This window comes from Oryctolagus cuniculus, chromosome 2, assembly GCF_964237555.1.
Source record: "Oryctolagus cuniculus chromosome 2, mOryCun1.1, whole genome shotgun sequence".
Taxonomy (NCBI): Eukaryota; Metazoa; Chordata; class Mammalia; order Lagomorpha; family Leporidae; genus Oryctolagus; species Oryctolagus cuniculus.
Genome location: NC_091433.1, coordinates 103472678 through 103496244, shown reverse-complemented (window position 1 = coordinate 103496244; position 23567 = coordinate 103472678). Strand labels below are relative to the sequence as shown.

At 45.7% G+C, this 23567-nt stretch overlaps 1 protein-coding gene across 2 annotated transcripts in view; it reads left to right on the top strand.

Moving 5' to 3' along the window:
• The window catches only part of MRPS9 (mitochondrial ribosomal protein S9), an 81118-nt gene extending 66149 nt beyond the window's left edge, over positions 1-14969 (top strand). The window contains exons 6-11 of one of the 2 annotated variants that reach the window (XM_002709815.5): positions 1907-1992; positions 3487-3562; positions 5948-6116; positions 7042-7150; positions 11592-11761; positions 14700-14969. In XM_002709815.5, the coding sequence (XP_002709861.2) occupies positions 1907-1992; positions 3487-3562; positions 5948-6116; positions 7042-7150; positions 11592-11761; positions 14700-14791 (702 nt within the window). In that variant the 3' untranslated portion in view covers positions 14792-14969. The remainder of the gene's footprint in view (positions 1-1906; positions 1993-3486; positions 3563-5947; positions 6117-7041; positions 7151-11591; positions 11762-14699) is intronic. The other variant, XM_017339365.3, reaches the window with a different exon arrangement.
• Positions 14970-23567: the final 8598 nt, after the last annotated feature.

Sequence of the window (23567 nt, the reverse complement as noted above, 5' to 3'; positions counted from 1 at the left end):
TGCCTGTGGCCATGGCTTTACCTGCTACACCACAGCGCTGGCCCCTGATCATTTATATTTCTAACCACAGTTGTCTGTGTTGGCACTGTGTTCTGGAGACCGCACCTTGAGAATGACTGAGCGTGAATGATGAATTCACTCTCGGGTTGAGATGCTCATATTCCCTATTGGAAGTCTAGAGTGCTACTTTTTTTTTTTCTAAATCTTTGTCTTTCTCTGCTTCTTTTTCTTTCTAAACTATCACTTGTACCCTTAATGAAAAACAAAAAATACTCCAGGGTCTCAGCCATTGAGCTTTTATAACCTTACTCACCGAGCACTCCTGCCAGCGGAGTATAATGTCAGCTTTCTCATCTCTATTGCAGAATTTCAAAGACGCAGTCTTCACAGCCTTCCTTTTGATCGTTCGTTCTTTGCTTTTTAACATTTTTTCCCCAGTAAGACTGGATTCCTGAAGAGAGCACCCATGAATACGACAGTAATGGCAAAGGGATATCTTCCTACTCTTGGAACAGACTCTCAGGAACTTGGTGATGTGATGGGGCAGTAAAATCAGGAACCAAGAAGTTACCTTCCAAAACTTGAAATCGTCAAGACTCTCTTAAAAAGATGCAGATTGGTACTGACATTGTGAACAGTAACACACCGTGTCCTCTGATTTTATGGTGTCGGAAGCTATCATGATTAACAGCAAAAGAAGTCATTTCAATAATCTCTAACTCATCCTTTTAAAGTGTCTGTTCATTAGCCATTGGTACAGTAGGTTATGTGTGAATTATAAATGAATATATACAAATGTACTAAGTGTGAGGGAATCTTCAAAAAATAACTATGCTCATTCAAAAATATTGGAGGCCATTGCATTATTGGGCTTGTTATAAATTCATTTTGCAGAAAATATATTCCAGGCCAGCGCTGCGGTTCACTAGGCTATTCCTCCGCCTGAGGTGCCGGCATCCCGAGTTCTAGTCCTGGTTGGGGCACCGCATGCTAGTCCCTGTTGCTCCTCTTCCAATCCAGCTCTCTGGTGTGGCCCGGGAGGGCAGTGGAGGATGGCCCAAGTGCTTGGGTCCCTGCCACCTGCATGGGAGACCAGGAGGAAGTACCCGGCTCCTGGCTTTGGATCGGTGCAGCGCCAGCCGTAGCGGCCATTAGGGGAGTGAACCAACAGAAGGAAGAACTTTCTCTCTGTCTCTCTCTCACTATAGACAGTCTCTCTCACTCACTGTCTAACTCTGCCTGGCAACAAAAAAAATATATATATATATTCCAGTGATAACTCTACACTGCTGGATCATTGCTTGATACAAGTTCTAGCAAAATGACAAACTTTCTCCTATTTACATTGCAGTTTAACAAGTGACACACAGAGAATTAATAGGAAGAAATCAAAGAAAAATATGCAACTTTTTCAAAAATACAACCTGCATGTAATTTTTACATTAAATACTTACAAAAATTGTTATCTTAAATATTATATAGATGTCAAATATTAAGTACTTCAATTCTAAATACCACAGATTGTAACTTTCCTTAAGGAAAATTTTTTGTTCTGTTTATGAAACTAAGGAAAATGGTCTGTAATTCTGACTTCAGGTTTTTTTTTAAACCACCCTCACTGAAGTGGAGTTGTAAAAATTTTATAGTTATTTTAAAATCAGTTAAAGTTAAGTGTGCTATGAAGTGGGATGCTCAATTTTCATTGAGATTACTCTACCATGCTTTAGCTGGGATGTGAAATAGTATTATTAAAGATCATTTTCAGTTTTATTTATTTATTCTGCAGCTACCTTCCTTGAGGAGACCACATTAGAAATAAGGAGCACTCACAGGAAAGAGTATGAAATATGTCATAAATAATAATTGCCACTCTCTTACTGTAGCATGTATATTTTATTTGCCACAGGAAGTGTATGGAAAGGTACTCCAGGTGGAAAAACACCAAAATCAGTTGCAAGTCAAAGGAGTGCTTCCAGAGAAAACCGAAATCAGGTGAGGTCTTTTCCTGCATTGAAACATATGTAAAATTTGAACTAAAGCATGCCACTTGTATTTTTATAAATACCTGGAGCCTAAAAGTTATTCAGTATATCAGCATTCACCATTGAAGTTAGGGTACAAATAATAAGCAGTATCTTTCTTTGGGGGGAAGCAGACGTTGAAGTTATTTATATGTTATTTCATCCCAGATTTATGTTTTAAATGTATTACCATTTTGCATTGTGAATTCCTATGTATATAGTTGCACATTTTTTTCAATATTTGCATGCTTTAGAATTCTTTTGTTATTGTGAAATTTGTGCCTCCGTTTGGCAAACTAGTCATGGATCAGATCCATCAACCGAAGCAACAGGTTTTAAATTCTGGCTACTTATTCACACATTTCCTCCTGTGTAAGACACAGATCTGTGAGTACACCTTGTGTAGGTTGTAAATGCATTCCTAGTGCTGTATTTGGATTTTAGTACTATTTTTAGACATTTGACAGGTTAACTTTTGTCCGTAACGTCTTCTTTGAAGTAAATTATATAAGCACAGTTTTAATCTTTAAGAAATCTGGTGTCTTCTGGGGCCAGTGCCTTGGCTCACTTGGTTAATCCTCTGCCTGTGGCGCCATATGGGCACCGGGTTCTTGTCCTGGTTGCTCCTCTTAGAGTCGAGCTCTCTGCTGTGGCCCAGGGAGGGCAGTGGAGGATGGCCCAAGTCCTTGGGCCCCTGTGCCCACATGGGAGATCCAGAGGAAGCACCTGGCTCCTGGCTTCGGATCGGTACAGCTCTGGCCATGGCAGCCATTTGGAGAGTGAATCAGCGGAAGGAAGACCTTTCTCTCTCTCTCTCACTGTCTATAACTGTCAAATAAAAAAAAAAGAAAGAAATCTGGTGTCTTCTAATATCAGATGAGTTCTAGAATGTAATACTTAACTTTTCAAAGAACATTTGCTAGTGTAGAGATCTTTTCTAATGCGTACTGAGGGAGTGGAGTGTTTCTCAAGCATAGTTTACTTGGGGTACAGCTTACACCATGGCTTGGGACTCTCACGAGCCTGGTTCAAGTCCCTGCTAGCCTGTGCTTCAGATTCAGCTTCCTGCTAATTCATCTAGGGGCAGTGGACGATGGCCCAAGTACTCGGGTTCCTGCCACCCAAGTGGGAGACGTGGGTGGAGTTTTGGCTTCTGGCTTTGGCCTGACCTAGCCCTGGTTGTTGTAGGCATTTGGAGAGTGAACCAAAAAACGGAAGGTCTGTTGGTCTCTCTCTCTCTCGTGTACTAGATAATCTCATTCTTTCACATATATATGTGAGTATATGTGTATATAAAAATATAATCTGCCTTTGAAATAAATAAATGATCTTTTTTAAAGAATAATTTTACTTGAATGAAAATTTGTTTTTGAATCAAGAATTGCTACTATATTGTAGTATCTTTTGTGATATAACTCTAATTGCATGGTTAATTAAAGAGAGACTATATGTGATATTTTAACAGAGACCTGATTGGCAGCAGATGGCTGATTAAGGAGGAACTAGAAGAAATGTTAGTGGAAAAACTGTCAGATCAAGATGTGAGTAATTAATCTTTTTAATTTAAGGGGACCTGTGAAATAATAATGCAGACAATTGCGGTATTTAGGATCCTAATAGCAGTGTTCCTCAGACAATTTTCCTTTTTTAAATGCATTCACCACTGATTTCCTCCGTGGAAGACCTAGCCTGTGGTCAGGAAGGTGGCACGTTTGGGTCTCCACAGCCTCCATTTCTGAGTGCCCCTGTGTCGTCTGCCGGTCGTTCCTAGGATGTGCAGCAGATGCAATTTTTCCTCTCCTTCAGTGAGGTCCGTAGCTAATTTTGCAAGCACATGCGAAGTGCAAGGAGCCATTGCAGGTTAAGTAGAGAAGGTTTGCAGCACATGGCTACCTCGGTGCAATGTGTCGCTTCCTGGCTTTCCTCGCGTGCCGTATCAGAAGTCAGAAGTTTTCCTCTTGGGATCTCCAGACCACCTGTATCAGAATCGTTGGATCGCTGGTTAGAAATTGCAGTATCCTAAGCCTCATCCCCCAGCTTGGCACAAAACCTCTAGGAAGCCTGTCTTTTTAACCGGCTCCCCATGTGAATCGTATACCCAGAGGTTATGACCTCCACTTTAGGTCTTAATTGTGTCCTTGCTGTGTTAAGTGTTCCATTGTAGCTCTGTGTCACCGGAAGTTGAATGTCTTAAATAGTTTGATGTTCTAATTTGGATGGCTTTCTAGAAGATCTGAATGTAGCTAATTTCACAGATTGATCCAAGAAGGACGTTTTCTTCCATGGCAGTAGCTAGCATTGTTAGTGCCTTGCTACCGTGTAGATTTTAAGGTGTGCGTACTTCAGTTGCTCTTTTTCTCATGTACCATATTGAAGAAATTAATGATTTGGAAAAGTTGCAATTTGCGTAAACAAGGTGTTGCCCATTTGCTTAGTGGTAGATCTGGAGTTCATTTCTGATATCATAATTGCCAGGTATTAATACACTTGAATCTAACTGAAAAATCCCTTTACTTCTTCATGAATGTGTCATTTCATTGTTCCCTGTTTTCTGGCTGCTTTGATTTTTATAACTCAAGTTTGAGTTTGGTTTTGTTTTTGTTTTTTTTTTTTTCCATTTTGGATATATCCCAAGGCATTTAATAGGGAAAACAAAATAAAAAGTTGCATATGCAACTAGGAAAACAAAACAAATAAATTGCATATGATTATCTAATACACCATCTGGGTACTAGACGTTAGAAGAAATCCTGAGGTTCTTGCCTGGTATCAGGATGATGGAGGTGGGGGTAGTTAGTGACTTCTTAAACCTTAAACCCCATCCTCAAGTAAGGCCGGTCATACCAGTAGCAGCCCTTTGTAGGTTCAGCCGTAGGTTCACCGAGAATGAGAATGAGATAGGGTTCAGAGACTGGCTGAGAACAAAGAATTTAGGCCAGTGCCTGGAGGGGAAAAAAGGGGAGTTCTGAGGCCATGGGTTCATTTCTCCTCAGAAAATTGCCTGTTCTTTTATTGTTAGACCACACAAAGCAGTATTTGAAGCAGTTAGCCTAGCATTAATCTTATTGGTGAGATTTTTACATATTTCCAAATAGTAACTGCAGATTTACACTGTAAAGGCAGTTGTAACAAAGATGAGTATGATATTAGGATTGTTAAAAAACAAAGTTACAGAAAACTGGTTTTCACAATCCATATTAACTAAAGATCTCAAGTACTAGTTGTTTCCTTCTCCATAAACACTTTAGAATGATTATTCTGGCTTCTAATTTTAAGGGGTTAATACCAAGTTGTTTACTCTCTAATCACATGTTCAAGAACTATTAGAAAAAATGCACAGAGTAGCAAGGATAATTTATTTCAAGAGGTTGCCCTTTAAGTCAAGTATCTCTTGAATTTTTAAATAGCTTGATTGTTCGGTTTTAAAGGAAATCATAAACATTAAAGTAACACAGCTTGAACAGCCAAAGATATATTTGCCAAATGTATTATGAAATATAATTTAAGAGGTACATTTTCTCAAAAATCAAACTCCTTCCATTTTACTATACATAACTGGGAATTATTTATCAGGCTCCTCTTGATACAGTACTAATAAAAGAGTAGAAATTGCACTTGAAGATCATCTAAATATTTTTTGAAAGTGAATTTAAATCTCAGTTTCTTAATCATACTACAGAGAAATTGATTTTTCTTTGAATGATAAGTCTCTTTGTTTCTCGAAAGAAAAGAGTCAGCCCTGAAGACGCTTGAGGAAAGTGATGCATCTGCATGCTGTTTTAAAAGCAGCGTGAAGATGCAGAAGTGTCAGCCTGTCAAAATTCATCAAGAAAAGCAGCATTGGAAAGATCAAGTATATAAAAATAGAAAAAATGTAGCAAATGCAATTACACTTGCATCTTCTAATGAATTTTTATTGTCCGCAGTACACGCAGTTCATTCGACTGCTAGAAAAGTTGTTGGCGCTGCAGTGTGGTCCTGCGGAAGAAGAATTTGTGCAGAGGTTTCGCAGACGGGTCCCTACTCAGTCGCAGCAGCAGCTGAGTGAACCCGTGCAGTATGACGAGCGAGGGGTGGCCTTCAGCGCCTGCGAAGGTAACGGCCTCCGTGCAGAGTCAGTTCAGGGACGAGGGGAACCGCAGTTGTTTGTGTTTGCTGTCGCGCTCTGCGGTCCCTGCCTCGGACTGTTTGTTTATTTTTGTACCCCCACACTGGACTCCCTAATTTTTAAGATTCTACTGAAGTTATAAAGAAAAGGACCTTATAATGTTCCAAGAAAAAAATTCAGATACATACCCGCACAGGCATACTAACACTTTTTATTTTTGTATCTCTATATTAAATCCTTTTATTTTTACATCTTCAACTGGTTAAAATCATTAAAATATTGACAGTAATAGCTTATTCGGTGAATCTGTCCGATGCTCAAATTGTGTAAAGTGAAAACTTGAGGTCCTTAGTTCACATTCTCCTTGTATTTATCAAAGACATTTGACGTAGTCCATCTTTTAAGAATTGACCTATTATTGAATCATACATTTGCAGCCCTCAAAAAATTTAACGTTATTCCTTTGTCATTTTCAGCTGCTGTTTTCAAAGAAATGTGACCTTTCCTAAGGATTCTTTTACATTTCTACCAGTTATATTTTTGTCATATTTTCACACTTTAAAATTATATTAGATGTATTATTATTTGTAAAAGAAGAGCCCTATGCAAATTGGTGGGAGATTTCTAAAAGTTAAGGTAGATGAATATGAGTTTGTCAGTGTTGAAACTAATGTAAAATCATTGTAGCACTCCTGAAATGGATTTGAAGGAGAAAATTACCCCGCAGCAAGCTTTGTTAATCTGTTGTGGTGTGGTTTACCTGTTTGATTTTTACCTTGTGACAGTCACAGAAATCTCCTGTGTGTAGTGTTGTGTATTACCTCTCTGAGAAGACACATTTTAATGTAGTTCTACCTGTCTCAAAGCACTGGTCTTCAAGTTCTTTACTAATTGGAATTTTACCTTTTTAAGGTAAAAGAAAGAGTGCAAGAGCAGAGGCGGTTGTTTATGAGCAAGGAAGTGGAAGAATCACGGTGAATGGAATTGATTATCTGCTTTACTTTCCGGTCTTACAAGACAGGTTCGGTTTTGATTTTGTGTGATTTTTGATTCTAAGGAAAATATATTTTATGGTACCTCATGATCCATTAAGAAGACTTGTGATTTTTTTTTAATTCTATTTGTCTGAATGATTATTTCTCTTTACAAATATAGAGCTACCTAAATAGAAGTTATTGCTAAGCCGGCGCCGTGGCTCACTAGGCTAATCCTCCACCTTGCGGCGCCGGCACACCGGGTTCTAGTCCCGGTTGGGGCGCCGGATTCTGTCCCGGTTGCCCCTCTTCCAGGCCAGCTCTCTGCTATGGCCAGGGGGTGCAGTGGAGGATGGCCCAGGTGCTTGGGCCCTGCACCCCATGGGAGACCAGGAAAAGCACCTGGCTCCTGGCTCCTGCCAGGATCAGCGCGGTGCGCCGGCTGCAGCGGCGGCCATTGGAGGGTGAACCAACGGCAAAAGGAAGACCTTTCTCTCTGTCTCTCTCTCTCACTGTCCACTCTGCCTGTCAAAAAAAAAAAAAAAAAAAAAAAAAAAAAAAAAAAAAAAGTTATTGCTATTTTTTTCATAGTGTTTTCCAGAATTTTGAAAAAGGGTATCTAGAATTCCTCATTGATTGATTCTTAGTCCTCTTTCCATCAGATCCTACTGGAATTTGAATAGTCTTAGATATATCTTATGTTCTGAAATGCAGACTATGCCAAAATATAAGAAAAGTAGGTTTCCACCTTCTAGTTTGGGGGCTGGGGCCAAGGGAGAGAGGAGGTGCCACAAACATCAACTACCAGGTGGGCAAAAAGTATGAGTAGATGGCTTGTGGTTTGTGTTTATTTTCTTGGTCATAAATATTAGAAAAAGTCTTCTTTACAACTTTGAATTTTTTTCTCTATTCAGAGGAAGTCGATTGCATATATATTGAGCCAGCCAAGAATCCTGACATTTATAGGTTGAAATAAGAGCTCAGTCAGGCTTTGCTTAGTTCCCCGTGGTAAATATGGCAGTTGTATCTTTTTAACTTTGTATCCCATGGAGAAATAGTCATTAATCATAAATAGATATTACAGTTCTTCTAATCCTCTAAATATCCTCATCTTAGAGCTCTCTGTGAGTCACTGTATAAAGGCCTCTTCTTGAGACGATTATTATTTTTCCAGTAGTTACTGTCATTATCCACAAGTAACAGAAGTTCCGTATGATTAGTTCCTCCCTTCCTAATCCCTCTCCTGTTTCCTGAATGTGTTGTGGTATTTAAGGTCAAAAGGGCTAAAGCTCTTCTGATCCCAACGCTTATGTAAGGGAAAGAGGACTCCTCTAATGTAGTATGAGCTTCTGGACAGAATAATTACTTCAGGAAATGTATGTTTATTTTATTTGTGTGTGCCTGTGTCAAGAAGTAGCCCACTCTTAACTCTATTTAATGTGAATTAAACTAATTCTGCCATCATTCTCACAATGAAAGGGATGGAGGAAGCTTGTATTTCCCTTAGGAAAAGCCAGAGCAAGACCCAGTCCACATTGGGAACTGCCAGGAGGAATGGCATTTGACTGATAACCTGTCTATTCATTTGTATTCAGATGTGACTTCTGATGATTTAAAAGCAAGTCTCAATTATGGCTTGATCTCACAATTAAATTATAGCCTCAGCTCTTGCTCTTCATTTTGAATTCTGTAGGCATTACTGAGGACCGTGTGTGAGGCTGGTGTTGTTCTGGGCCTAGGATACCATTGCTGTGGTTAAGGAATATCTGTTGTCTTGCTGGGAATGGGCACCCACCCCCTCTCATCGTCTTTAAGGATGTGTGGGGACTTAAGGGACCTTGGTAGCCCTGGGCTGGCCTTGCCTCTTGCATAAGCTGCTCTGGAGCTTACAAAGGCAGCTTGAAGTGACTCCTGACCAGAGAACCAGGAATTGAGGATCTTCTTTCTGATTCTATTTCTTAGCTGTGTGACCTTAGCCATAATGCTTAAAGGTCACTTCCTTAACTGGTAGGAGGGAGTTGAACTTGATGATCTCTAAGATGATTGCCTCATAGTCTGTGGAGCTGCTTACTTACCTTTCCAAGGTTGTCTGTAGAGCTGCTTACTTACCTTTCCAAGGTTGTCTTTTTTTTTTTTTTTTTTTTTAATTTATTTATTTGAGAGGCAGAGAGTTAGAGAAAGGGAGAGGTAGAGGTCTTGCATCTCTGGTTTGCTCCGCAAGTGGCCACAATGGCCAGAGTTGGGCCAATCCAGAGCCGGGAGCCAGAAGCTTCTTCTGGGCTCCCATGCATTTGCAGGGGCCCAAGCACTCAGACTTTTTCTGCTGCTTTCCCAGGCCGTCAGCAGAGAGCTGGATCAGAAGTGGAGCAGCCAGGACAGGAACCAGCACCTATATGGGATGCTGGCGCTGCAGGCGGAGGCTTAACCTGCTACACCACCATGCTGGCAGGGACTTTTTTAAAAACATAAACACAAGCCAGGCGTTGGGAGTAGAAGCTATGTTGGCTTCCTGGTGTTCCTGGGAATTTTTTATTCATTCATTCATGCATTCATTCATCCATTCACTTAGCAACAAGCATATTGCCATATACTTGGTACTGTGGGATACAAAGATTGATAACCTTTGTGATCTGGAAAAGCCTTTGCTTTGTTAGGCAACTCTTAATTGAGTATGTCTGCCTAAAGAGATAGATTCCTCACACAAGACTAATCATGGAACAGGGAGACAAGGTTAGCATTTTAAACAACTATAGAAAAATAGAAGAATGTGTAATTGTATATTTAATTACATGCTATAAAGTGGGTCCCCTAGGAATAGCATTCAGAGAAGATATAAATGAGAAAATTATTTTTAAAATAATAATATTTATTCAGGGGCTGCTGTTTAGCCTAGTAGTTAAGACACCCACATCCCACAATTGAGTTGCCTGAGTTTGACACCCAGTTCTGGCTTCCAACTCCAGCTTCCTGCTAATATAGACACTAGGGGGCGGGGAGGGGGGCACTCAAGTAACTGTTCCCGCCACCCTCATGGCAGACCTGAATGGAGTTCTCAGCTCCCGGCTTTAGCTTGGCCCAGCCCTGGCCATTGCAGACATTTGAGGAATGAGCTGGATGGGGTAGCTGTTCTCTCTGTGTACTGCCCCTCCCCGCCCCACCCCGTTCTCTCTCACTCAGGTTCTCTGTCTCAAATGAATAAATAAAACTTCAAAACACAGGAATGCTGATTCGTATGGCAGATACTGTTCTTTTAACTCAGGATTTCATGTGAGGTTCCTGAAAGGAGAAAAGTTGAATTGTGAAATATTTTCGTTCTGTGTAATTATTTTTGCATGTGCTGTTTGTAGTCCAGTGTAATTAAAATGGATAGTAGGTGCTGGCGCTGTGGCACAGTAGGTTAATCCTCCACCTGTGGCACGGGCCTCCCATATGGGTGCCGGTTCAAGTCCCGGCTGCTCCTCTTCCCATCCAGCTCTCTGCTATGGCCTGGGAAAGCAGTAGAAGATGGCCTAAGTCCTTGGGTCCCTACACCCAAGCGGGAGACCAGGAGGAAGCTCCTGGCTCCTGGCTTCAGATCAGCGCAGTTCCGGCCATTACAGCCATTTGGGGAGTGAACCAACAGAAGGAAGACCTTTCTCTCTGTTTCTTCCTCTCACTGTTTGTAACTCTACCTCTCAAATAAATAAATAAAATCTTAAAAAAGAAATGGATAGCAATATAACCACCATTTTCAGTTGTGAGTCTTTTAATATTTTTCACCTATTCACGATTTTTTTCTTATACCACAGTGTTTTTCACCAACGTCCCAGACTCTCCTGAATGAACGCTTCTCGTCTTCAGCTCCATGGCTCCATTATTCTGATATTCTCTCTAGCAGTTAAATTATGAAATTTTTTTTCTGAATTTTAGCCTAAATTTCTTTATTTGTATAAGCATTTCTTAGAGAATCTTAAAATTTTGGGGATTAAGACAGAAAAGTGTGTAAGCTGCCAAACAAATGGTTGTCCAGGGGCCTCCTGCAATCTCACTTCCATTACTGACCTCACCCGGCGGTTGGAGGCGCTGCAGAGACCTCCTGTGTACACATGGGAAGCTCATAGATTCCAAAGGGCACTGGGTAGTTGTTAGTTTATATGTGCACACTGAATCCTGAGAAGTTACACTCAGTGGACTGATGGAGTTCTCTGCCTTGAAGGCTTCTTTACAAGGTTATTTCAAGCTTTGCGAGTATAGAAGGGATCAGCACATGGGAAGACAGGGGCCCTTGCTGTGAATATAGCACATTGCTGTATCCTTAGCTATGCTCCTGAATGTCAGAAAGCTCATTGTTTCTATATGTTGGTGTAATCGATTGAGAAAAAAGCATGAAAAATTTAACATTGACCTGCATAGTATGTTTTTGTTTCTGTAATATTAAGGATGGCAGAGATTGATGACACTGTATCTCTCTAGTGTACTTAGCCACATTTACTTGTTGATGTGCTTCAGAGAGCAGTTGATATTCCCATTTCACTTCCTTGACCGCCTGGGAAAACACGATGTGACCTGCACGGTCTCAGGGGGCGGGAGATCGTCACAGGCTGGAGCAATACGCCTGGCGATGGCGAGAGCCCTGTGCAGCTTCGTCTCCGAGAAAGAGGTGGAGTGGATGCGACAAGGTAATGGGCCCGGGGGGAAGGGCCTGGTGTCCTGATACTTCCTACAGGTGCCTACCTGATTCGTGTCCTTGTGATCTGAAATCAGTGAGAGCATCCCTACATGCGTAGCATTGCATCTTGCTGGCTGCTCTTGATAGGCTACAACCATAGTGTATTTTTCAGGTTGGATTGCTACCAGGTGAGCATGGATTAGAAAAAGAAGTGGAGGGTACTCCCAGGAATGATTACTCGAACCTTGCTGAAATGCCCAGTCCAACGGCCATGGAAGCTTCTTTTGGCCTTCGTGCATAACCTTCTGGGCAGCTTAACAGCCACTTAGTTCAGTTGTGTTTAAGAAACAAACTGGTTGTTTCTGTTTTATCATAGAAACTTGTAATCATTATTTGGTTAATGATAAAGCCCTTAGGTATTTTTTTTTCCAAAGTTACTGGATTTTTTCACTTTTTCCTGTATGATGCTAGTTTGATTTTCTTTTTCTTTTACTCTACTCTGTGTGATCCTGTTACTTGGTCATGAATCCAGGAGTCTCTGTGCAGTATGAGAAAGAATCTGTACCGCTTTAACACTTTTTAAAGAATATTTGAGAGACAGAGTGACAGGCAGACTGACAGCTCCCGTCCGCTGGTCCACTCCACAGATGACCACAACTGTAAGGATAGGTTGGGAACCAAAGATGGGAACCAGAAACGCAACCCAGGTCTCCCACTTGTGTAGTTACCTAATACAGCCCAGTTACCTGAGCCATCACCACTGCTTCCCAGGGTCTCTGCTGTCAGGAAAGTGGAGTCCGGAGCCAGAGCCACGAACCAGGCCCACACACCCTGATGTGGGCCACGGGCGTCTTACCCACTAGTCCAAATGCCTGTGTCTGTTGGAATGTTTATAATACATCAGGGAGGTCCAAACTAATGATAGTCTTCACACTGTTTATGAAAGGGAGACAGTGCTGTGTGTGCTGCAGACCAGCTGTGCAGCCCTGAGCACATCTGACCCCTTCCACACCTCAGTCTGTAGTTCCTCTGGCCTCCGAACTCCCTGCCCTCCAGCACCAGCCCCAAGGGCTCCATGTAAAGCACTGCCTGTGGCTTACACTGTGTAAGGTTTGGTTTGTTTTTTCTTCTTCTTCCCTTTAAACAGATTCATCTGTTTATTTGAAATCGGAGTTACAGAGAGAGATCCACTGATTGACTTCCTAGATGGCGGCAATGGCCAGGACTGAGCCAAGCCAGAGCCGGGAGCCGGGAGCTTTATCTTGGTCTCCCACATGGGTAGCAGGCATGCATACTTGGGCCCACTTGGGCCATCCTCTGCTGCTTTCCCCAGGCCGTTAGCAGGGAGCTGGATCAAGTGGAGTAGCTGGTACGTGAACTAGCACCCGTACGGCGTACCGGCATCCCAGGCAGTGGCTTTACCTGCTGTGTCACCACACCAACCGCTATGTAAGTTTTTAAGTGTCTTAAAAATCCATTTACGGGGCCAGCAGTGTGGCATTCCATATGGATGCCAGTTTGTGTACCAGCCTCTCCACTGTCTATCCAGCTCCCTGCTAATGGCCTGAGAAAAGCAGCAGAAGACAGTCCAAGTGCTTGAGCTCCTGCTACACATGGGAGACCTTGGAGGGGCTCCTGGCTTCAGCCTGGCCCAGTGCTGGCCGTTGCAGCCATCTGGGGAGTGAACCAGGGGATGGAAGGGCTCTTCTTCTCTCTCTCTCTCTCTCTTTAACTCTGACTTTCAAACAAATCAATGTTTTTTAAAAAGTCCATTTACTTATCAATAATATGCCATTAGATGGGATTCATATTTGGTCATAAAATACTTTCATAGGACCTAAATTAACGATTCTAGTTTGAGCTACTGTGCATATCTGAAAGTAATAATCCATACTTACTTAAAATTCAAACTAAGTTAGGACTTGTCTGTATTTTGCCTGAAATATTGTTTTATCCTATGCATGCCTTTTAAGTAACTGCAAAAGTTTATGAGGCTGTAATGAGCAATTACAGTTTTTTCTTTGCTCTTAAGCCATTAGAAAATCCCTAATAAAATAACTAATCTGTATAAGAGAAATGCTGGATGGTTAATTTATAAGAACAGTTAAATAGCTTTCTCTTCAGCAGAATTCTCAGAATCTATGGTCTTTTCTAACATTCTGTGGCCCCAGCCACTAATGGTGAGCTTCCACTTAGACCATCTGGTAAGTCACTCTTAGTGACTCTGTAATTCCCCAAAACAGAATTCCCCCTAACACTTAGAAGCAGAAGCATCCAATTTAAACTGACTTTATTATTCTAGAATAAACTATTTATGCTGAGAATACAGTTTTAAAATTGACTTTTTAGATTCCAAATACCAAGGACTATTACTACACAACTTAGGAGTAAAAATAGTTCCTTTTCTCAAATATGTTTGACAGGGCCTGTTTGTTATATACTCGTATAGACACAGTTGTCTGGATATGTACGTTCCTGTGGCGTGTAGATTCGTGTATATCTTCGGTGTCTCTCTGCTTCCCTATACCTCACCATGTAATAGATTTTCTGCTCCACGTCTTGTCCTCATTAAAGTGCTCGCCTCTGTAATACTAAGTATGCGAGGTTAGTCCCATTGCAGTGAATGGTGACTGCCCACAGAAGAACAGCTTAATCTTAAATTGAACAAGCTTGAAATCTAAAAGAGAGTCATCATTCTCACAGGATTAGGAAAGCAGACCCAGGGAACGAAGCCGGGGTCTGTGTGAGAGGCTGGGAAGTACCGTGAAGGGGTGGGAGCAGACTGGTGCTGTGAGATTTATCACCGGCTCGTACCTCACCGCAGGTCTGGTTGTGCTCCTGGAGCTTTTTCCCGACAGGTGCCCAGGGATTCCTGCTGTCCGCCTGCTTTCCTGCTGGGCAGCCCGAGTTGGCCCCAGTTCATAAAGGCTTCTCTCTTTGTGCTGCAGCTGGACTGCTTACTGCCGATCCACGCGTCCGAGAACGGAAGAAGCCAGGCCAAGAGGGAGCCCGCAGAAAGTTTACCTGGAAGAAGCGCTGAGGGGGTTTGCTCGGGCAAGGAGACGGGAAGCTGGGTCTGTGCCTGGCGTGGGGCAGACACACTGGCCAGCCGAGGGCAGCACCGTCGGGAATGGTTTGCACTTGTGAGATGATTTATTTTTAAATGCTAATTGTGAAGGTGATACCTTTAAATATTAAAAAAGAAAAAGTTAGCCTCATTCTGCTTGATTTTTTTTAAAACTGTATTAAATGATAGTTTCGGAAACAGAATCGGGCCTCAAAGGGTGGCAGCGCTGATGGAGAGGCAGCAGGTGGCCACAGAGAGGAAGACGACTTCGGGGAATGTGCAGGGACCCACAGCTGGCAGGCTGGATGGAGTTCCTGGCTTTTGGCCTGGCAAGGGCTTGGCTCTTTCCAAAGATCTCTCCCTCTCTCTGTCACTCTGCCTTTCAAATAAAGAAACGAACCATTTCTAAATTTACTTTTTTTTTTATTTACTTGATTTATTTGACGATCAGAACAACAGGGAAAGGGAGAGACAGAGATCTTCCATCCGTGGGTTCACTCTCCAAATGGCCGCAACAGCCAGGGCTGGGTGGGTTCAGAATTTTTTTTTATCAAAATTTTTAAATTACATTTCTCCATGAACTTTTTGAAGTCTTCCCAGATAACACACAAAATCTGAACCTCGGTAAGTCTCCCCTTCCTGTGAGGCAATCTTAGGAACCCGGAGCTGCAGGAGGAGAGCTTTGCAAAACTGTAGATCAGGAAGCTAACTCAGGGGCCAGGAATGACTCAAGGGGTGGGAGTTATCCACAGGCCATTGAAATACGGAAGACATAGGCAAGGGGAGCCTGGGCCAGGACAGGTCAGAGGTGGGGTGTGTGAGAACGTTTCCCAGCTGGCCTGCAGAGGAGTTGGAGCAGCAGAGGGCAGTGTGTGCGGTTGTAGGTGTGTGGGGGCCTCCCCGGCGGAGGTGCTTGGCCTGCAGGTGGCAGTGAAGGCTGGATCCTGTCGTCCCAGTCTAGCTGCTGCATGACCTCCCCCACTTACTACACTTACTAGTCACGCAGTCACTAACTTTCAGAGGTCTGCAGAACACTGAAATACCTTCCTTCAACACAGACCATTAGCCTTTTAAACCAAGTAAAATCGACACTCTCTGGAGCAGGCATTTGCCTGGTGGATGAGGTGCCTGCATCCCATATCAGAGTACCGGGGTTCAGTTCCCGGCTCTGACTCCTGATGTCAGCTTCCCGCCAATGCAGATCCTGGGAAATAGTGATGGTAGCTCTAGTAGTTGATACCTGCCATCCATTTGGGAGATTGGATTGAGGTCTTGGCTCCTGGCTTTGGCCTTGGCCCTGACCCTGGCCCGGGCCCAGCTCCATCCATTGCAGGCATTTGTGGAGTGGACCAGCAGATGGGTTCTCACTCTTATCTGTTTGTCTGTGTTTCTGTGCTGCTCAAATAAATAAAAATTTAAAATATTATCCAAAAATAAAAATGTAATGTAATTCAACAGGTGGAATGAGATATTGCATTGGCATGAGAAGAGGCTTACTACAGATAATGATTTGTACGGAATGAAGATCCTTTCACATCTGGGGCTTTGCTGACCCTGGCCCTCCCAGGATTAGCCTATTTCCAGAGCAGTGAGGGACCCATCTGCAGCCATGACCTTCAAATGCCAGCCAGCCAGAAGGCACACCCCAGCCACCTCCCTCTGTCAGGGTCTCACCCTCCGGACCAGCTCCTCACCCTCCTCACCCCAGGCAGGGCCAGGCAGCAGATTCCTGGGACACCTCTGCCCCAGAGCATCACTCACTGAAACCCCAGGAAAGCCTCTTGCCTTGTTTCCCCTTCTCCCAATCAGCCCTGGTGCTTCCCCACAGGACACTGCGTGGGGTGTTCTGCCCCGATGTGGGACCTGTGAGTTACAAACCACCAGTCAATGGCTCTCATGAAGAAGAGTAAACACCCCCCCCCCTTTTTAAAGATTTATTTACTTATTTGAAAGAGTTACACAGAAGGAGAGGAGGAGAGAGGTCTTCCATCCGTTGGTTCACTCAATTGGACGCAATGCCTGGAGCTGCACCGATCCAAAGGCAGGAGCCAGGAGCCTCCTCTGGGTCTCCCGTGCCGGTGAAAGGGCCCAAGGGCTTGGGCCATCTTCTGCTTTCCCAGGCCATAGCAGAGAACAAGATTAGAAGAGGAGCAGCCGGGGCACGAACTGGCAACCTCACGGGATGCCAGCACTGCAGGCGTCGGCTTTATCTGCTACACCACAGCGCTGGCCCCAAACTCCCCCTGTCCCCCATTTTTTAATCAGCCTCAGGCATTGTTACCACACAAATAGAAGAGCAAGGTCCAAGTGTAGCTTTGTAGCTTTTTGTTTGATTTTTATTCATCGGACATTGATCTCTACATGGCCCAAGTTCCTTCCGGGTCATTGTCTTCCAAGGAAGAGAGAAGGTCCCTCCGGGAGAGCTCATCTCACTCGCCACGCAGGCACTGCTGCTGGTCGCTTTCACACACGTTAGGGTCCGCTAGAAAGAGTGTTCAGGAGCATTTCCGATGCATTCCTTTTTCATTTTCCCAGGACTTGATTGTACTTCTCCTAAAAAAGATTGAAACCTCTCCAGGGGAGCCAGCTGCACAGTGTGAGGTCTTTCTCTCTGCGGCAATGATTGTCTCCAACCTCCCAGGAAACCCCTGGTGGGATGCCGCAGTCCTTTTGTGGCCTGAACTCTCCACGTCCCCCACTATTAAGCTGAATGTCTCTTTTGTAATTGCAGAAGACTGCTCTTTGAAGTGAGGGGAGGAAGCCTTGGCTGGAAGGTAATGTTTTCTCCTAGCGGTGTTTAATAGATAAAGGAAGCTGAGTTTTGCGTTTCCGTCTCGGGGTTGTGGTAGGCTGGATTTAGGACTCTCCTAGCAACAGGTGCAAAAGCCCAGCTTGGACTGCCTTTACACTGGGAAGTTGTCAGGGCATCCGACGTTCTTGAGAAAAGAAGTGGACAGCCGTCCTATGGGGGAAGGACAGCAATCCTGGGATGAAATGCCACCAGATTCTCTCTGCTCTGCGCTGTCCATTTCTGTGAAGAACCGCTGCTTCTAGGGTGGGTTTTTGGTGCAGGGGTTAAGACCGCTTGGGATGCTCCTATTTGCTACCGGGCATGCCTGGATTGGAGTCCCAGTTTCACTCCCGATTCCGGCTTCCTGCTAACGTGCAACCTGGGAGGCAGCAGGGATGGCTCAAGTACCTGGGTTCCTGCCACCCAGATTGAGTTCCAGGCTCTAGGTTCCAGTCTGTCCCAGCCCTGGCTGTTGTGGGCATTTGGGAAGTGAGGGAACCAGGAAAATAGCTTATTATTCATCTATCTGTTTCCGTCTCTCACGGGTGTGCGTGTGTGTGTAGACAGCCCCCGTGGGCTCTGCAGTCTCGCTCGTCTCGTCTCATCTCACATTTCCATCACGATTCCTCAGGGATCTTCGAGAAGATTCTGGAGTGCTGGCCTCTCCAGAGCTGTCTCTGGGAGCTGAGATCCTGTTGGGATGATGGGCACACACTGAAGCGTTTAGTCGCAGCAGAAGGGACAGCGCTACAAACCAGGTCTTTTCTCTAGCAAGTGGTACACTGCCCATACCAAAACCTGCGTGCCCCCGAGCCGTCCCTGGCCTTCTTAGAACAGCCCTTGTCGTGTCGGGACCAGAGGACATGCTCGGAGTCTTCCCTCCGCTGCCACGACTTGTCGGGGGCTCTCGGCAAAATGTCTCCTGCTCCATCTCGCTTGCCTCTCTGCGATTAAACTCTGGCTTCCACCTGCCTCCCCAGGCTTACTTCCCCCTCCCACTCCCAGATGGCTGAGCCCAGACCTGCACCACCGCGAGGCCCCACCCCCTCGCTCCAGCTGGGCTGCCTCTGCACCTGCCCCAGCTCTGCATCCTGGGTCCACAGGGCACGTGCTGTTCACCTGATACAGCACCTCCCGTGGCAACTTCCTCCCACCAGACCGGAAGTTCAGCAAGGGCCCAGGGCACTGCTCTGTTCGTCCTTAGTCCGTAGCCAACACAGAAAGGAATATTGGCCTAATCGCTGAAGGACCTCACTGCTGGTAGGTCCTCCAGACAATCAGTGCGCTGGCCCGGCCGTCTGCCCTGTGCCACCTGTGTTCTTCCATCAGTCAATACCTCCTTACCCGCAACACCTTTGGGTCCAGTAGGAAGGCGATGACAAAAAAAAAATCATCACGTCGGAGTTCTTGTCCTCTGAGCTTTGAGTCTAATTAGAGAACAACAAACGCAGAGAAAACAATTAGGACGCAATTAAGTCCCGGCTGTGAGGTGCTGTCTGTTGAGTGGGAGCAGTAATGACTCAATGCCGGGGAGCTAGCCCCACGGGGCGGGGGAGGGGGCAGGCTCCACTCCACCTGCCAGGTGAGGCCAGCAGCAGGAACGGGGCTCGGGCTCCTGTCCCCCAGGGCCACGGGCTGGGAGCGACCTGGCCCCTGATGGGAGCTCGGGAAGCCTGAACATGGGCTTTTCTGTCGGAAATGGAGACAACGGCCCTACTCGGTGGGGTTCAGGGGACGCAGGTAGAACAACCAGCAGAGGTTCTGACTTGGGACAGTTGTCAATAGATGTTACGAGCGTTCACCAAAACAGTCAACGCTGCCTCCAGAGAGAAAGCGTGGCCTGGCCGCAGGTGTCCCCCAGGCGCCCTGCAGAAGGACAGGTGACACGGATGCTCGGTGGTGGTTGCCCCTCAGCAGGTCCTGCCTGCACCTGTCAGCAGCACTCACGCCATGCTGTGCCGGACCCTGAGCTCCTGCTGCTTCCTGTCCCCCCAGAGCTGCCCTGGTGGGCACAGCTTGTCACGGGTGCGAATCAGCCATGGGCTGACACCAAGGTTGGGACCTTTCTCGGGGGACATCTTTGCCCACAACAATGCATCGGGCACATAGCCAGCATGTTTGTCCTCTCCCAGAATGAGATGAATGTAAACGACACAAAAACTCCATTAAGCCACGTAGGACAAGGACCCAAGCAGAAATAAAGGCCCCGTGCTTGGGAAGACAGCAGAAGCCAATGCCGCGGTCCTGGGGAGGTTTCTTGGTGTCCCTGGTGTGCGCCCGTGGGGCTGGGGTTCTCGCCTCAGCACCAGGGTGAGGCTTCCTGTTCAGTACATGATTGTGATGTGACACTTCCAGAAGTTTCCAGTGACATTCTAGCATGACACATGCGATTTCCGACTTCCTCAGCCCTGCCTTTTAGATCCTCACTTAAAAAAAAAAGTAGTGGGTTCACTTTGATCTTGGTCCATAACTTTGCTAACTGGGAGACCTGAATTGAATCCCCTACTCCCAGGTTCAGCACCCCCTGACACGGTGGGCCTTGAGGGAGTGCATACCCTAGAGGATCGATCTCTCTCTCAAATTAATAAATAAAAATTATTTTTTAAAAGTATGAGATCCTTTGAGTACAAACAATTGTTTTCCTTGTACATGGGAAATGCATACTATACAAAGAAACTGTGCTTTTTTTTTGGTACCAAAATAAACTCATGGGGGCTGGCACTGTGGTGTAGTGGGTAAAGCTGCCACCTGCAGTGCTGGCATCCCATATGGCTGCCAGTTCAAGTCCCGGCTGCTCCACTTCCAATCCAGCTCTCTGCTATGGCCTGGGAAAACAGTAGAAGGTGGCCCGAGTCCATGGGACCCTGTACCTGTGTGGGAGACCTGGAAGAAGCTCCTGGCTCCTGGCTTCGGATCAGTTCAGCTCCAGCCATTGCAGCCAATTGGGGAGTGAACCAGCGAATGGAAGACCTCTCTCTGTGTCTCTACCTCTCTCTGTAACTCTGTCTTTCAAAAAAAAAAATCAATATAAAAAAAAAAGACCTCATACTTTTCATTCCATTTTCCAGGGTCTTTTTTGAAGATCCCCCCTGCGTCATAAGCCACCCAAACTCCACAGTGTGTCTTTCTTTGGAGTGACTCGTGTGCTCCAAGCAGAGGGGTCAGAGCCATGCTTTGAGTGTAGCTGGGGAACAGCAGATTTCTTTCCACTGGAAACCTTGGTTCTCCCAGAGTGGAGCTCACCCCTGGGCCACATGAGATCGGGAGTCGCCACATTGTGCAGGGGGCATGACCATGAGGTTGGTGGGGTAACAGGACACGAGTGAGGGCAACACTGGTGCAGCAGGTTCAGCCACCGCCTGTGCTGTCAGCATCCCATGTGGGAGCCCTGGTTCGAGTCCCAGCTGTTCCACTTCCAATCCAGCACCCTACCAACACACCTGGGAAAGCAGCGGAGGAAGGCCCAAGTCCTTAGGAGACCTGAATGGAGTTCCTGGCTCCTGACTTTGGCTTGACCCAGACCTAGTTGTAGCCATCTGGGGAGTGAACCAGGGAATTTCCATGTCCCTCTCGCCATGTTGCTCTGACTTTTGAATAAATAAATCTTAAAAAGAAAAAAAAAAAAAAAGGACAGGGGTGGCTTAGGAGTAAATGTTGGGCATTTTTCATTTCTAGCACACAGAGTGTGTGGCTATTACCTATTTCGTCCTAGTACTAAAGTCTTAGAATATTCTTAAGCTATTTGATCAACTTCTGAGTTCCATAAGCAAAGGAACAGTAAGTTGCTTGTGGCTCAAGAAGTCTGTTTATTGCCCTTCAATTGGACAAATGGAATAAAAAATTCAGGCATGAGTCATATGGTACTCTATACTTTAATTTAACCAGCAAAATGAACCCTAGGCTCCTGGCCTCCTCGTTAGGTGTTGGGAGCCCCAGAAAGGAGCAGAGCCTGCTTTGTACAGCAGTGTGAGATCGCACGTTACAGCACGTTTATGGTGGTATCGCAGCAGCCACAGAAAGCACAGGTGTTCACGGTGTGGGGGTCGCTGTCCCGTCCACACCAGAGCTGATGGAGGCTGGTAAAGAAGAGGGGCCATGGAGATATTCCAAGTCCAACCCAAACAATCATGAGTGCATGAGTTTTTTGTTTTTTGTTTTTGTTTGTTTGTTTTCCTACAGAAACCACGAAGCTGTTGTCCCACCGAAGTCTTGAGCCTTGCTGGTGGGCAGATCAACCTGCCACGGCTGCCTGGCTCTGGAGCAGGAAGAATTGGGATCCAAATTCAGACGTACAGGAAAGAGCAGGCTGGACCCAAGCTGATGGCTGCGGTGGGATGGGGGGCCATGAGAACGTTTGCTGTCCCCAGCACCATGGGGTCTCACCACCTGAGCACAGAGGAGGAGTTGTTTCAGCCACAGCTCCCCACCGCATCAGGGCACATGTTCTCTTGATAAGCATACGACTCAGTCATTCATCCAGCCAACGCGTGTTTATCACTACTACAGACTGCCCTGGCACACAAGTCATGGGGTGTCTCCACATTCCAGTGGAGACAGACAGCAAACATTAAATCAGGCACCCAGTGTTGCAGGAGTTGGGAAATGACATGGAACGTGGTGGAAGGGAGCCATGTGAGAGGCTTGCAACTTGAATCAGAGGTCAGGGCAGCAGACGGCCAGGGTCACACTTGGACAGCAATGCCAAGGTAGCAAAGGAGCTAGCAACGCATCCATTGGGAACCAGCGAGCTCTGGGGAAAAGGCTTAGCTCATGGAAAGGCCCTGAGGTAGGACAAGGATGAGGAAAAGGGAATGTGTCTGGAACAGAGAGAGAAAGGCAGGATGTGGAAGGAATAGCAGGAGATGAAGTCGGAAGATCAGAGACCCGTGTGTAGGACCTTGCCTTTATAAAGTGATGGCTTTCAGTCATTGGCACGTTCTGAGTAGGGGCTGGCATTGGTGTGCCCATGTTGAGAAGCAGCTGCAGGAGGCCAGGGTGGAGGCAGGAAGCCAGGTAGGAGGCACCGAGTCAGGTGGCGGATGGTGAGGACTTGACCCAGAGTGCTAGCCACAGAGGTAGAGAGAAGCGTTTGGGTTCTGGATTTTCAGTGCTGGGTTTATTGGAAAGCCCGTTTCAAAAACAAATGGACGCGATCCTGGATTTATCTGAAGCATATGTTACCCCCATCCCATTACTTGATCACGACCACCTATAAGTGCCAGCTCAATTAATACGATCACCCGTGCGTATTGCGATCCTCTGAGCTGCAGCAGCCTGAGCCTGCACGGGGAACAAACTGAAAATTAAGACCAAGGGGGTGAAGGTGTGAGAATAAGAAAGGCTGGGGTGTCTTTACTGGTGTTCTTCCCAGCAGCTCTTGAAGTGAAGCACACTCCAGCCTCACCTGGAGGGCTTGCTAAGTAAGACACGGCTGATCCCACCCCAGAGGTATTCGGGGTACCTGAGGGGAGACCTCTCTAACTGCTCCCAGTCGCTGCTGCCCCAGCATCATGAAATGGCTCAGCAGAGTGGAGTTCAAGGAGTCCTTGGATCCAGCTGCTGCAAACGAAGTGTGTCCCCAGGCAGGCTCCACAAACGCACAGTGCACCGTAAGGCTGCAAGGTCCGGGGAAGAGACGTGGGGTCCTGCTGTTTTGCAGCCCAACACCTGCCCTTACGCCCTTTGACCCCCTCTGACAGATCAGGAAGCCCAGGCTCCAGGTGACTGTGGTTATCAACCCTCCAGCATGCTCCAAGACGGATGGGCTCCTGTTCCTGGACTGAGGGAGACGGTGGCTCAGTTGAGGTGAACAGAGCAAATGGAAACTACATTTCTTATACAAAACACACGCCTGTATCCCGCTCCTGCATTCAACTTCTAAGATGCTGTGTGCATAGGTTTCTCTGGACAATGAGATGACGGATAATTTGGACTTCTCTATTCCTTGCCACACGATTG